Consider the following 14,851-nt stretch of genomic DNA (forward strand, 5'->3'; position numbering starts at 1 on the left):
AATTTTCCCTTTTTGTAAAAACACAGTCACGTTGGATTAAGACCCACCCTAATGACCTCATCTTAACGGGAGGACTTCTGCAAAGACCCTGGTTTTCCAAATAAATTCACGCTCACAGATTCTGGGGGTTAGGATCCCAACACATCTTTTTTTGGGGGGGATACAATTCAAGCATAACACCCTCCAAGGTGCCATCACAGCCCCACCAAACAGCCTCTGCGTGTACGGGTCCCTCAGTCTGGAATGTCCTGGCCCCTTCTGCTTCTGCTGTCCGTGGCCGTCCTACACGCAGCGCAGCGGCTGGCACCTAGCAAATGCTTGCTAATATCCCTCTAATGAATACGCACAAAGTATTTCTCCTGCAGTAAGTATAGAAAGTATACTTCCCAACCCCGACTCAGAGCGGAAGCACCATCATGAAAATATGTTTTAAGCGCTCGGCAAGCATTAAAGACAAAATATAATTTCCCCAGGATTAGCTGGGTGCTTGAATTTGGCATCTTTTGAGTTCTCAGTGCCGATTTCTCTAATGCACAGCTGATCCTTCTCAAACCCCTGGGTGATTGCATTCATTCCTTTCTCTTTCTTTAACTTTTCTCATTTGCTTTTCTAATTAAAAAAGTAATTCAGGTTCATTGTGGAAATGTCTGAAAATGCAGATAAGCAAAACAAATAAAAATCATCCCATCACCCAGAGATAATCCCATCACCCAGAGTTAGCGGTGCTGGGGATTTTATTCCACATCATTTCTCTACACGGATAGCTCATTGCGGGCAGCACAGGTCTGTGTTTGAAAGCCGAATGGTCCGTTTTTAATGTGTATATTTATTTGTGCATTGTTTCTAAACACACTTATTTTTTTATCCGTTTACTAAAAAATTGCACATTTAGCCTCTGATTATTTGCGGCTTGAAATATTAACAGTCCAGAAGTGTACTCATTGAAAAGCAACAGTCCTTTTTTCTGCTCCCCCTAAACTCTCCCGTCATCCTCTCCAGAGGTAATGAACTACAGTTAATGGTTGGATGTGTGTTTTTCTAGATGGTTTGTCCGCGTAAGTGCATTTTTTGAAATGGCAATGAATCGTACTGTACAGCTGTTTTGTAAAGTGTTTTTTGTTACTAAATAGTGTGGGCATGTTTTTGTGTGAGTGTGTGTGTGTTTCTGTTTAGTCCTTTTTGTGTTGTCTGGTCTGTCTGTCTGCGTTTGTCACTTTTAATAGCCGCCTTCTATTCTGTTTTAAGGCTGTGTTGTGCGTCATTAAACCCAGCCCTCGTGGTGGGACGTTTGCCGATCTTGTAAAATAGCTGTTCAGCGGGCATCTTTGCACACAGCTGTTTGTGCCCTTGTCTGCTTCCTTAGGATAAACTTCTAGAAATGGGGTCGTTAGAGCATTTCTCCGTGGTAACACGGAGGGCCCAGGAAGCTTTGCCTGCCTGAAACTCTCACTAGCGCTGTTGAGAACCCACATCGTCGCCAACTCTTTCCGACTGTCACTGCCCAGGTGGGCCTGCACACCAGTATTAATAGCCAGACATCTTAGGCTGAGACTCTAAACTTCAATTTGAGTTGATCTCTATTTACTCAGTATGTCCATTTTTTTTTTCTATCACCACACAATATGAAGTAATATCTTAAAAAATATTTTGAACCAGTGGTCCACCAGGAAAGATCACTGGCCATAGAAATGCAGATTTTTTTCCTTTTGTGGCAAAGGAATCTGGGTATTTTTATAAATATGTTCATCATTAAAGTCTCGATGTCCTGGAAGTCAGAGGCTCAAATTCCTGCTCAGGGTGTGTGTGTGTGTGTGTTTTCCTTTCTCTTTAAAACCACTTTTATATTGTGGGCGTCTTCCTAGCTCTGTGATACTGAGCCAGTTCCTCTTTGAACTTCTCCCCACATGTTTAAACTGGAATGGAGATAGTGCATTTGAAAGGTCAGTAATACATGAGCATGCAGACGACGGTGATGGTGTCTTAGGGCCTCCGTGGGGACTTCCATCTCCTGCAGAGCCGCACCGTGGATTCTGAGTGAGGGCACCCCGTCGGAGGACCACTGCTCTCGTGCGTGTGAAAACCGAGGGTCCCACTCATTTCCTGATAAGCCACCCCACTTCACCTGGCCCTCACCCTCCTGGGTACCCCTTCCCTTGCCTGCCTTCCTTTCTGCGTGACCATCTCTCCCACACTCCTGTGACACGGGGTTCCCAGGGTGGGTTAGAAGATGCCTTGGAAATCAGCAAAGGCTCTCCAGGCATCTTGACGCCTCAGCACCCACTCCCCACGCCTCCCGGCAGGTGATGGGGGCAGGTTCTTCTGTTTCCCTGGAAATGGCTCAGTGTTGGTGAGAGAGCGGTTTTGGGCGTGCGCTGGCTCAGTGTCGCCGGGGAGGGGGCAAGAGCTGCCAGTACATTCCACCAGCACTGTCAGCCAGAACAGGAGCTGAGTAAGTGACGTCTGCATGGCGTGGAAGCGTGAACCTCGTGACAACGCAGGCAAAGGGTCAATCAGATCACGTTAAACCAGGGTCCGGAACGCTCTCCCCAGGAAGGACCTGCCCGTTCACACATTATGATCGTGTGTCTCTGCCTTGGGCTGTTTCTTAGTGTCGCCTTCCCCTTCCAGAGGACAGGGCTTTCTGATGTTGGATGCTTGTGATTTTGACTTTTTATCCTCGGCCGCCTGGCTGTGATGGTGGGACGGGGGTGGGGGGGGGCTGCCGCTGTTGCCTTTAATAAAACCGTCCTCGCTTCTGCAGGTTCTCTTTCTACCGCTGCGGTCGCTGGTCTCAGGAAGCTGAAAGCCTCCTGGGTGTCGGCCCCTTGCAGCTGCCCAGCTGTCCTGCGTGGCAGCCTTCTAGCCCAGGGCTGACCAGTGAAACTTCCTTTAGCGATGGAAACGTTCTATCACTGCACCATCCGACACAGTAGCCACTGGCCACGTGTGGCTGTCAAGCACTTGAAATGGGGCCTGTGTGACTGAGGAGCTGAATTTTGTATTTTATGTAAATTTTTTAAAATTTAAACTTAAGAGTTCTGGAGATTGGTTGCACAACAACGTGAACGTACAAAATATGACTGAAATGCACACTGACAAATGGTTAAAATGGTACATTTCGTGTTATGTACGTTTTACCGAAATAAGTCAACATCATTCAAAAAAGTTTGTGAAGGGACTTCGCTGGTGGTCCAGTGGTTAAGAATCCGCCTTCCAATGCAGGGGAAGCAGGTTCAATCCCTGGTCAGGGGAACTAAGATCCCACATGCCGCAACTACTGAGCCCACGCCACAACTAGAGAGAAGCCCGTGCGCCGCAACGAAAGATCCCGTGTGCCACAACGGAGACCCGTTGCAGCCAAATAAATAAATTAGTTAAAAAATAATTGCGTAAAAAATTTCACTAGGCACACGTGGCCAGTGGCTACCATATTGGACCACACAGTTCCAGAACCTGGAGGCTGGGGTCCTCACGAGTCCTCCATCTGCAGGAGGCCTCAGAGATACCATGTCTGCCCTCTGGGAGGATGAGCGGGTCCTGCCTCCCCTGCCCCGCCCCGGGGTGTGGGTGGGGGGCTGGTCCATGTCCCAGAGACCAGGCTCTGCCTCCCGAGCCCTGGTCCCCTCCTCCCCTCTGGCAAGTTGTTCTGCCCTCATTGGTCTCCATCACTTTATCTGTAAAAGGAGCAGTTGCTCCCTATCCTGGCTTATTGGGCGGTGGGCAGCGGGGTGGGGTGAGGGGCCCGGGCAAAGAGCAGAGTCTTTTGCTCTAGATTCCTGGGCCCCTCCCGTGCATGGGAGGTGGTGCTGGGCCGGGTAGCAGGTTGAGGGGCTGGGGGTGTGGGATAAGGCTGCAGCCTGCTAATGAGGGCCCAGCTAGGACGGACCCGCGTGCTGGGTGCACACAGAAGCTCGTCGTCACCGGGGCATGGGAGGGTCTCTTCCTATGCTGTGAATACCGCTAGAGGAAGGAGCTCAGGCAGCTGGCAAAGTGAGCAAGCAGAACAGGGCAGCAAACCCCAAACCAAAGCATAGGGCGCCCTGCAGGTTGTGGATTAACCGTGCCCACAGGCCCCTGCTCACGGATGGAGCGCTCCCTGCGTGCTGGGTGCTCCTTGCCCCCCCTCGCCCCCTCCCGCCCCGCAGGGTACCCACGACAACCCAGAGAGTTGGGAGCTAGCGTCATCCCCAAGGTCAGTGGTCTGCTTCTCCCCACGCAGCGGCACTCCACCCCAAACGCGCAGGTCAGCACATCCAGTCCCGAGCGCGTGCTTTGCACCCTCGTCCTTCACCCGACTGCAGGCCCGCTCTCCTCAACGGGGATGGATTTTTTTTTTTTTTTTTACTTTAAAACATTTTCCTCCTTTTGAGTGGCTGCAGATCATTCACTGACTCCGTGCGTGGCCCAGAAACATCACCACGTGTCCCTCTGTAGTTTGCAGATGGCGTGTACCTGGTTCTGCTCATGGGGCTTCTGGAAGACTACTTTGTACCCCTGCACAACTTCTACCTGACCCCGGACAGCTTCGATCAGAAGGTACGTGCGTGCATGGTCTCCATCCCGGGAGTGGCCCGGGACGCGCTCGTCCAAGGGCACAGTGTAGAATCCCCCGACCACTCTTTCTGGAGTCTAGCTGCATTCTCCAAAAAATAAGTACTGCCCAGAAAATGGTGTTGCAATTAGACGTGACCCTCAGGAAAAGAAGGAAACCCGTGGGCAGTGCCTGACGCATCCAAGTGTCGTGTGCCGTGTTCTCTTCGGGGTCTTTCCCCCGGGACGATGCTGGTTTTAATAATTGTGGCCAAAGGTCAGTAGAGTTGCAAATCCCTCCCCTGTTCATGACACACGGACATCCTGTCTGGTTTTCCTGCTGCTTCATGAGCTTCCTATATATACCATCTTCAGTGGCTGCACAAAGTCTATGGAGTGGCTCTGAGGTCACTGTCTCCCTTTTCCCCACTTTTGGGCGATCAACTTGTTTCTTCTTCACTATAAAAACAATAAGGCAGGGACTTCCCTGGTGGCGCAATGGTTAAGAATCTGCCTGCCAATGCAGGGGACACAGGTTCGAGCCCTGGTCCGGAAAGATCCCACATGTCGCGGGGCAACTAAGCCCCTGCACCACAACTACTGAACCTGTGCTCTAGAGCCCACGTGCCACAACTACTGAGCCCGCGCACCTAGAGCCCGTGCTCCGCAGCAAGAGAAGCCACCACAGTGAGAAGCCTGTGCACCGCAACGAAGAGTAGCCCCCGCTCGCCGCAACTAGAGAAAGCCCGCGCACAGCAATGAAGACCCAAACGCAGCCAAAAATAAATAAATTTAAAAAATAATCTATTAAAAAATTATTTAAAAACAAAACAATAAGGCATTGTCTTGAATATATACACACACACATATGTATGTGTGTGTATATTTTTTTCATTCCTGTGGATTGTTTTCTAGGAAAATCCCTCAAAGAGGATTGTCTGGGTCAAAGGGCATGACCTTCACATTTGGGATGCCCTTGTGACCAGGTGGTTTGCCTCCTGCCAGGGCTTCCCGAGGTCCAGCCATCCCTCCCAGCAGTATTTAGCGCATCGCTTTTAGAAATTTGGCTCGTGGACTGGCCCTATTGCTTGAACTCGAGAGCATCTGTCATTTTATTTTCCCGAAGCGCTAGGCTGTGAGTTGGGGAGACAAACAATGCAAGCAGGTGGCAGCAGTCAGAGAAACATGGAAGCAGGGCCAATGTTTGCCAATCTGCCCACTTTTGGCACCTCGAGGGCGGTTTGCTCGTGGCCAAATGCCGCTGCCGTCTTGCCTGCTGAGATGGAATCAGAGCAGATCAGCGAGGTCCTGGCAGGTTTGCGTCCGCGGTGAGCGGGGATGCACAGGGCTCTGCGGGGCCGGTCAGGAAGCAAGAAGACAAGACAGTTGGGTGACGGGGCTCATCTTGCATTTCCCGGCCACGTGGCTGGCTGCAGAAATGTTGTTTTGGAGAGATCTTTTCTTTGTTCAGATGAGTACGAAGGCTAGCAAGAAGGGTGAATTTAGTCAGGCCGTCTGGAGCTGGGCTTCTTTCCAGGACAGGCTCGGTGCAGCGGCAGGGGCGTCCCCTCCCAGCTCGGTCTCCTTCTCTTTGAGACGGGATGAAAGTCTCTGTCAGTCGCTCTCTGGCCTGGGAGGTGTGAGGCCTGTTCGGTCCACCTTTGCCTCTGATCGGGAGCCAGGAAGGGAAGGCTGCTGTAGGGGACCGTGCCCAGCATGGTGCCGGCCCATCGACCCTCGAGGAGGGGACCCAAGGACCGCTGGAGCTCTCCTCGGAAGAGGCCGGCCTTCTGGAGGGTCCTCATCTGGCCACGTTAGCCCCCAGCTCCCACCCTTGGATTCTCTGCTTTCCTCCCCACAGGGAGTCGTGGCATCACGCCACCGCTGGGAGGTTCCTCGTGAGCCATGGTGGTTATTAACCTCCAGGTCTTCCCGACCACCTCGCGGGTGGTGGCCTTTCCCCGTTGCACAGACCTGAGCCCACTTCAGGCTGGTCCCAGTGTCCGAGCTCCCAGGCACCTCGTCCAGATGTGGCCAGGCAGTGGTGACATGTGCAGAGAGACCGTCACGGAGCATTCCCGGGCCGAGACTGCGAGGCGCTGGGAATCTTTGCAGCAGCGGCAGGAGACTGAGGCTCAGTGAGCAAAGTCAGGGATGCATCGTGGGCTTGTGTTTTTAAACAACTGCACTGGATTTTATTTTTTTATTTTTATTTTTTTAAACAAATTTATTTGTTTGGTTTTTATTTTTGGCTGTGTTGGGTCTTCGTTGCTGTGTGCAGGCTTTCTCTAGTTGTGGTGAGCAGGGGCTGCTCTTCATTGCAGTGCACGGGCTTCTCATTGTGGTGGCTTCTCTTGTAGTGGAGCACGGGCTCTAGGCGCGCGGGCTTCAGTAGTTGTGGCACGTGGGCTCAGTAGTTGTGTCTCGCGGGCTCTAGAGCACAGGCTCAGTAGTTGTGGCACACGGGCTCAGTAGCTGTGGCTTGTGGGCTCTAGAGTGCAGGCTCTGTAGTTGTGGCGCACTGGCTTAGTTGCTCCGCGGCATGTAGGATCTTCCTGAGCCAGGGCTCGAACCCGTGTTCCTTGCATTGTCAGGCACATTCTTAACCACTGCACCACCAGGGAAGCCCCTGTACTGGATTTTAAAAAGACGAGACCAGACATCTCCGACCCTGTAGGTTCCTGCAAACAAATGAACGGCCCCTTTGAACTGTCTCAGAGGCATGGGTACCACAGACGGCTTCTTGTTTTAGGCCCGCCGTTTGAGCCTTGCTCTGTGCCAGTCACTTTGCTGGGTCCCTTGGGCCTGTCACTCATCTTCTGGAAGATTCCACAGTGTCCCTCTCTCTGGGGGCGGAGTGTGTCCTGGAGACTCGGAGGTTATTCCTAGAAGCAAATCCCAGAAAGGGCTTTGCAGTTTCAAGGCGCTTCCCCTTCTGTCTCCTCATCTGATTCCCTACCCCGGCGAGGAATCGGGACCTCGCACGGGGGCTGGGGACGTGGAGGGGGGGGGGTCACAGTCAGCAGGGGCAGAGCCGGAAAAGCCCGCTCCTTTTCGGGACCCTCTACTCTTCTCTCACCTGGCCAGGTGTTTGAAAATCCTTTGCACTGCAGAGAGGAAGGACTTGGGGTCCTGCCCGTGGGCTGGCTCATAGCAGCAGTGTAGGGCCTTGGGGTTCAGCTCAAGGCTGGGGGGTGTGTCACACTCTGCGATCACGGTCAGGGAGGTGACCCCACATCCTCATCCGGAGCTGTTTGCTGTTCTTTGTGCCCAGTCCGTGGGGCTGGGCTCTGGGGGTGCTTCTCTGCCAGGGCAGGGAAGTTGTGCGTGGCGAGGCATGGCTCTGAGAGAGAATGGGAGGAGGATGGGGGGCAGTTTCCTATCTGGCGGTTTCCTCTGACTGAGAAGAAAGCAGAGGGGAAATCTTGCTCAAAACCAACCACTGTTGGGACGTCCCTGGTGGTCCAGTGGTTACGACTCTGTGCTTCCACCGCAGAGGGCATGGGTTCGATCCCTGGTCAGGGAACAAAGATCCCCCATGCCGCACGGTGTGGCCAAAAATCTATAAATAAAATAAAGTAATATAAAAGCTTTTAAAAAGTCTACAAAGTATTGTTACTTAAAAAAACACGAGTCACTGTTGCGCTGAGCAGCTGCGGAGACGTGGGACGTGGAAAGATGCTCCCCCCTCCCCCAGCTATTCTCTCCTTGGGGCAGGGGCGGGGCCTCATGGACTGAACCGCGCTCCACACCTGTGCTGGGGGCGGATCCTGCAGGTCTGGAGGGGCCACGGAAGACATCCGTTCCCATGTTGGGCTGACGGTCTAACCTGACGCTTGTTCCATTTCCCCCTCTTTGCCATCTTGACTCTGTCCCCACTCAGAGCCTGTTGTGTGTGTATGAATTCGGGGATCTGGACGGCCGTCAGCCGATGCTTTTGGAGACAGGGCCCAGGTTCCGAATCCAGACTTAGGTGGGTCTGGCACCATCTCCTTGAACCTTGCGCCTTTCTTGGCACGGATGTCCTCATCCGTTTAGCCCCGGGACCTCCTCTGTAAAGTAGGCGATTACAGACCCTCCCGTCCATTTCCCATGCTCGTCCCAGCTCGAGGCCCAGCCCAGTGCAGCCCTCCCTCCTGGCCGGCTCCGGGCACTGCAGGTGGGGCTCTGGCAGCCTGACTTCTGTCTCCCCACCGCCTCTGCATGGCCTGAGAGCCTCTGGTCATGTGCAGCCCTCCCAGCCCGCTCTGAGCCGTGTCCCCCATGCCAGGGCCCGACTCCTGTTGATGCCCAGCAGCCCGTGGCTTCCTTTGCTTCTCTGAGCGTGGCCCGGTGCCACTGTGGCCTGGTTGCTTCCCTGCCGTACCCCAAGCTCTTGTGGGCTTGACTAGCTGAGGGTTATTTTGCCAAACGTCTTTCTCCTGGTTAATTATTAAACCACATCGCAGGTAAACTTGTTAGCATGTTTCTGATTTCATTTGCAGTGAAATCATGAAAATGTTATTGTTCAAAGGGTATTCGATTATGAAGAGCCCTAAAGTCCTTTCTAGCTCTGACACTGGTGATTTATTTTATTTTTTGGTCCTCCACCCCGCACCAGCCTTTGCTCGAAGCCGACGTTTGGCTGCCTGTGATTTGGTTGATCACCAGCACCTCTGTGGTTCAGGTGGACTTTAAACACAGCAGAGAAGGCTCCGTGTCTAACCTCGGCGGCAGCCATTAGCAGAATGCGAGCTTCGAGCATCCTTGGGGGCCGAGTGCTGGAGGGGGAGGTCGTGTGGGGATGCGGATGTGTCCACCTTTCTGGGGCCGTGCAGGTGAGGGCCAGGACCAGAGCCCTGCCGCGGCCACCAGCAGCCTGACTTCAGTTCCAGCGGGGTCCAGGTGCCTGCCCCTTACCAGGGCCACCGCTGTCCTGCCGAGAGCACAGCTGTCACACTCAGCTCGTTTGAGGCCCTTCTGGCAGATGGCGGGTGGCTGCTTTATGCTGGGGATGGTGCACGGGGCTGGGTACCTTCGGGAAGTGACTTGTCCTCTCTGAGCCTCGGTTTCCTCATCTGTAAAAGGAAGTCACTGTCACTTGTCATCATGTGGATGTGTTGGGACCTGGGGACCCCTAGCCCTTGAGGGCAGGCTTTGTGCCCGCATCCCTGCATGTCCCAGCCGCCCCCGATCATTGGTGAGGGGAGTGAGGCCCACCAGGTGAATGTGTGTTACCCTCAAAAGACTCCCTCACCCTCCCTCTGCCCACCCTGTCGCTCTGCCCAGGACACCCCCGGTCCTCGTGGGCGTAGTTACTCCAAAGCCTCGCTCTGTCCACACTTGTTCCCATCCCGTCCTTTTAGAAGGAACGCAGGGCGCAGCGGGCGGGCCTGGGACCAGCTGCGGCCCCGGTGCTAACTCTGGCTTCCTCTGCAGGTCCACAATGTGTCGTTTGCCTTTGAGCTGATGCTGGACGGAGGCCTTAAGAAGCCCAAGGCTCGCCCCGAAGGTAACGCCCTGACCCAGGTCTTAGAGGCGCTGCCCGGCCAGCCATGTCTCTCCCTTCAGGCCCCGCACGTGTGGCTCAAAGGCTGGGCTCTGCCGACCCCAGCCCCACATGTCCCCTGTGCTCAGGGTTTCGGGGACCAAGAGGCCTGCGCTGGCAGAGCCACCAAGGCTGATTCTTTAGTAACCACTTGACTCGGAGGACGTGGCCTCTGCTCCACGGCCTCGGGATTTAATTGCCCCTCCAGGTGCCATTGCTCAGACTAGAGATGCCGCTTCACGTCTGGAAAGGATGTTAAAGGTTTACTGCAGTTTAATGCCTGTCGGGTCGATGTCCTGATGCCCGGGCAATGCTCGTGAGCAGGGACGTGGCTTGGTCATGCCTCATGAGGTCTGAATGGCAGTGGAGACCCGCAGAGCCCCGGCGAGGGGCCACCTCGCTGTCACACCTGGCTCCTATGTTAAATGACCTATACCAGGAATCCCTAACGCAAATGGGCATCTGAATCCCGGGGAGGGGCGGGGGGGGGCTTCCTTAAACACAGCTTCTGATTTGGGGGCCGTGGAGTGGACCCTCCAAGTCCCGTTTGTAACAAGTGGCCAGGTGACACGAGTGCTCCTGGTCCGGGGACCCCACTTTGGGAGTCACCGCCCTACAGTGATGGCGTGAATTCTGGGCGGGGTGTCCTCCGCACACACACCCGCCCTGGGAGGCTCAGCAGCCACTGCTGAACACCCGTCCGGGGACAGGGATTCCGTCCTGTGACCCACGATCCCCATAGCCCTCCCCAAGCCCCTGGTCTGAGCTCACAGGGCAAGTGAGAAGAAACAGGTGCCCGACTCCCAGGAGGACAGAGCCCCTTCCCACCAAACAAGGCGGCTGGGACTTACTGGGCCACACGCTGTGCCTGACCTTGAGGGGGTGGGACAGCAGCTCCCACCTGCCCTGCCCCAGGAGGCCTGTGGTCCTGGCGCAGGAGGGCCTGTGAGTGTTTGGTCCCCAGTAAATGTCCTCGGTTGTCGTAGACCCTACGCCACGCAGACTTGTCCAATGCAAATCCTAGAAGGGATGACATCCTCGCCATCCCAGGTGCTCACCCCACGGGTAGCGGCCCGGGGGCTCTCATGGCAGTCTGTATCTTGGGGGATGGCGGAAGTGCCCTGCTGGGGACACAGAGGATGTCCCACGTGTCTCCCAAGTGCTTGGGGCACCAAGGCTTGGGGCGCACTCTCTCATCCACCAAACGGTCTCTCTGTTTCCTTCTGCAGATGTGGTGAACCTGGACCTCAAATCCACCCTGCGGGTTCTTTACAACCTGTTCACCAAATACAAGCACCTGGAGTGACGGGCGTGGAGCAGCAGAGACCGTGGCGGGGACGGTGCTTTGGGAGGTGCCCTGGCCTCCCCGCCAAGCCCGCGGTTGTTCCCCACCCCCACCCCACCTTTTTCTGGTTGATACCCTTAACCTCCTTTCCCTGTAATTCTGCAGCGGGCGGCCTCTTTTGAAATGCAGGTTCCAAACACCAGTGCTCAAGTTTGCAGCCTGGCTTCACCTGGGGTGTCCCAGGGTGCTGTCCCTTGTTGATCAAAAGATGGAAAAGAAAAAGGCCAGAACCCCTGGGAGGGGGCGCCCTGCGTTCCAGCTGACAGCCGTCAGTGACCACAGGGGATCAGAGATGGAGCTTTGCAGCAGTGGCAATGGCTTGTCTGTCCCCGTGGAATCTCCTGGGTAGGGCTCTCCTCGGCAGTGAGGGCTTTTTACTAAAAAGCGTTTTGCAGTTTTAAAAACTTCACTCTTAAGTCTCAGAAGCTTTAGCTGTGACCAAGTGTCCACCCACATCCCTGCTTCTCGGCCACTCCATGCTGTTTTCATTTAGCTTTTGCACAGACACCTGGGACCCAGAGGACCCAGCTGCCACGGTCCGAGGGAGGAAGGATTTCTGAGGCATTTCTTTATTTCTTGCTACGGCCGAGTGGGCTGTGTCGGAATCGGCTCTACAATGCCTCTGGAGTGGCAGTGGCCTTGTAGACACCTTCCGGTGGGAAGTGTCCCGTCCCAGAGCTCCTGTTTGGGGATGGATGCGTTTTAAAAAGCCTTAGAAAGCACGGTGTTTTAGTTGGCTTGGGCCGCTCTAACAAAGTGCCACAGACGGGGGCCTTGGACAACAGACGTTTATTCTCTCACAGTTCTGGGGACTGGAAGTCGAGATCAAGGTGTCATCAGGGTTGGTACCTTCCGAGCGTCTCTCCTTGGCTTGTAGATGCCGTCCTCTCCAGGCATCCTCACGTGTCTCCCTGTGTGTCTGTGTCCTAATCTCTTCTTTTAAGGACACCAGGCAGATTGGATTGGGGTCTACCCTAATGACCTCATTTTACCTTAATTACCTCTGTAAAGACCCTGTCACCAAATACTGTCACATTCTCAGGTCCTGGGGGTTAGGACTTCAACCTGTGGGTTCTGGGCGGGGAGGTGGGCAGAGCTCAGCCTGTAACAGGGAGATGTGAAGTGTTCACCTCTCTCCTCCCCGAGTACCAGCTTCCTGGAGCCCTGTTGGCACCCTTTGGGGCACCCTGTTGAAGGAGATGAGATCCCTCATCTGCGTGCTCTTCAGCCCTCGCCCACCTTGGCTCAGGAGAGAAATGGGGACCCATAGGCTGGGTCTGAGGTGGGTCCTATGCTGGGTCCCCCCCTCCCCCAACCCCTGGCTCCCGAGCTGGGGTTTTTATGACACGCCGACCACCTGAGTTCTCTCAGCATTTGCTGCCCCAGCAAGATGGGCCTTTCTCTACTGTTTGATTCTTGCCTTCCTGCTGTAGATCAGAGCTGCTGAGAAAGTTGTTAATATTAAATTGAATACCAACGCTCAAGACTTAGAAAACACTTTCATGTTCTGTCTCAGCTCAAGCAGCTGCCAGGCTGGAGATGGGTTCAGAATAGCCGTTTTGATGGAGGTGGTTACCCAGCAGGGGAAAGAAATAATGAAAATGGCATTACGGTGTCTCCTGCGGGATGCGGTGACATTTAAGAACCAACAAAAGAGCTGAGGCTGGAACATTCTGGGCCGCCTTCATTACACGCGTAGTATCACGGTGACTGCGGCCTGTGGAGACCCATCCACCTGCCTTGTCCACAGGTGGGCTTGGCAAGGGTGTTGCTGCTTCCTGGGGGCCCTGGGGGGATGACGGAGGTGAGGTCGGGGTTTGGAAAAAAGCCTCGAGGGTCTTCAGCCCAGGTGGGTGGCTCTGGCCTATTCCATGCCCTGGAGGGGCGGGATTGGTTACTCTGGGGGTGGGGGGATAGGGGTCGGGGTTCAGCGAGCCCACTTCAAGCCCTCTGTGTTTCAAGTAGGAGAGTAACAGGAATGATAAGATATGTGGGGAAAGTATAAACAGGCACTTTTGTGTCATCATGCTGACTGTTTAAGGCCATGCTCCAGCAAAGAATGTGATCTAGTCTCCAAATTATTATTTTTCAAGTTGGTGCAAAGGTGTAGGTGTGCCTTCCACCCACCTGCGAAGGGCCTCCTCGGGCTGTAGGCGTCTCGTTCTCCTCCCTTGACTCAGAATTGAAAGCGGGGCCTGGTCGGGTGTGGAGGTAAGGGCTGGTGAAGCAGTTTCGGGGCAGAAGTCAGGGTGAACTCTGCGGTAGGGAGACTCCCCTTGGGGTCCACCCATCGTCCCTGTTGGCTTGGGGCCAGCAGTTGTCAGGACACGAGTTTCAGGGCCTGGGGTGTCCCCTCTGTGGGGTGCCACATGCTGGAGCATCTTGGGGTAACTGGAGCAGCAGAAACAACTTTCTCTTGATTCTCGCCGGGGGCTCGTTGGAATGCAAACGCTTCCCTCTTAGTCCTTAATTGAGGAAAGTTCTGGAACCCTTCCTCCTCCACTGACCCCCATTTTCAGTGAATGGTTTTCCCCCCTGAAGAGGGACCCTCGTCCTCAGGGACTAAGTGAAAGCAAGACCATTGGCGCCTGTGCGGTGACGGGCAAAGGCCGGGAAATGCCTCCTTTTACTGTCCTCAGGGTGGCGTGTCTTTGAAACCCACCCCCACTGGTTTTGGGGAGCCTGCTTGGAGCTCTGGTTCCCCTGGAACAGCCACACGGCCTCATGCAAGCACTGAGGCCAGAGCCCCACGCACCCTAAGGTCCTAACTGGATGTGACACAGAGCTGTGTTGTTTTAAAGCAACCGAATCCTCTTCCCCGATTTGTGTGCCAATATTTTATTGTCCTTTTAATTGTTTTAAGCAGTGTTTACTTTGGATTTCTGGGTATTAAATAAAAGCCACTGAAACCCTGGCTGTGTTGTCGACCTGCCCATGGGCTGGCGGCGGGAGCTGGCGCATTCCAGGGGCGCAGCACCCAGACGATGTGCTGTGGTTTATCCCAAAAAAGGCCGCTGCCTCCGTCTGGCTGCCGTGGTTTCTTTCGTGCCTTTAGGTGTCATGGTAGTGCCAGCCCTGTGCTTGGTGCTGGGGCCACAGGATGCCGGCACAGCCCTGCTCCCTGGGAGCTGCCAGCTGGACGAGGAAAGAGCCAGCTCATGCCCTGTGTGGGGAATGGGGCCCTGGGGGGCTGCGACCAAGGGTTTCATGGACGGGAGCCATGGGGAGAAGAGGGTGGCAGAGTCACAGCTGCGGCTGAGCCGTAATAAAGAACAGAGCAGGCGAGTCTGCCCACGCACCCGGTTCCGAACCAGAGCGGGAGATGCCAGTGGCCAATGGCACGGGCTGGATGAAAGGGCCGCTACAGGGAGATGGTCCCCTCCTTACACGTTGGGGCAAGAGACCCGGAGGTGACCCGCAGTGCAGCCAGATCTTGGGGGCTGCACACT

At 54.7% G+C, this 14,851-nt stretch overlaps 1 protein-coding gene across 1 annotated transcript in view; it reads left to right on the forward strand.

The window, feature by feature from the left end:
- Nucleotides 1-14,316, forward strand: part of PARVB (parvin beta) — a 114,662-nt gene extending 100,346 nt beyond the window's left edge. The window contains exons 11-13 of the mRNA XM_036866436.1: nucleotides 4,435-4,536; nucleotides 9,949-10,021; nucleotides 11,287-14,316. Coding sequence (XP_036722331.1) covers nucleotides 4,435-4,536; nucleotides 9,949-10,021; nucleotides 11,287-11,363 — 252 coding nt within the window. The 3' untranslated portion in view covers nucleotides 11,364-14,316. The remainder of the gene's footprint in view (nucleotides 1-4,434; nucleotides 4,537-9,948; nucleotides 10,022-11,286) is intronic.
- Nucleotides 14,317-14,851: the final 535 nt, after the last annotated feature.

Source organism: Balaenoptera musculus, chromosome 10, assembly GCF_009873245.2.
Source record: "Balaenoptera musculus isolate JJ_BM4_2016_0621 chromosome 10, mBalMus1.pri.v3, whole genome shotgun sequence".
Lineage (NCBI taxonomy): Eukaryota > Metazoa > Chordata > Mammalia > Artiodactyla > Balaenopteridae > Balaenoptera > Balaenoptera musculus.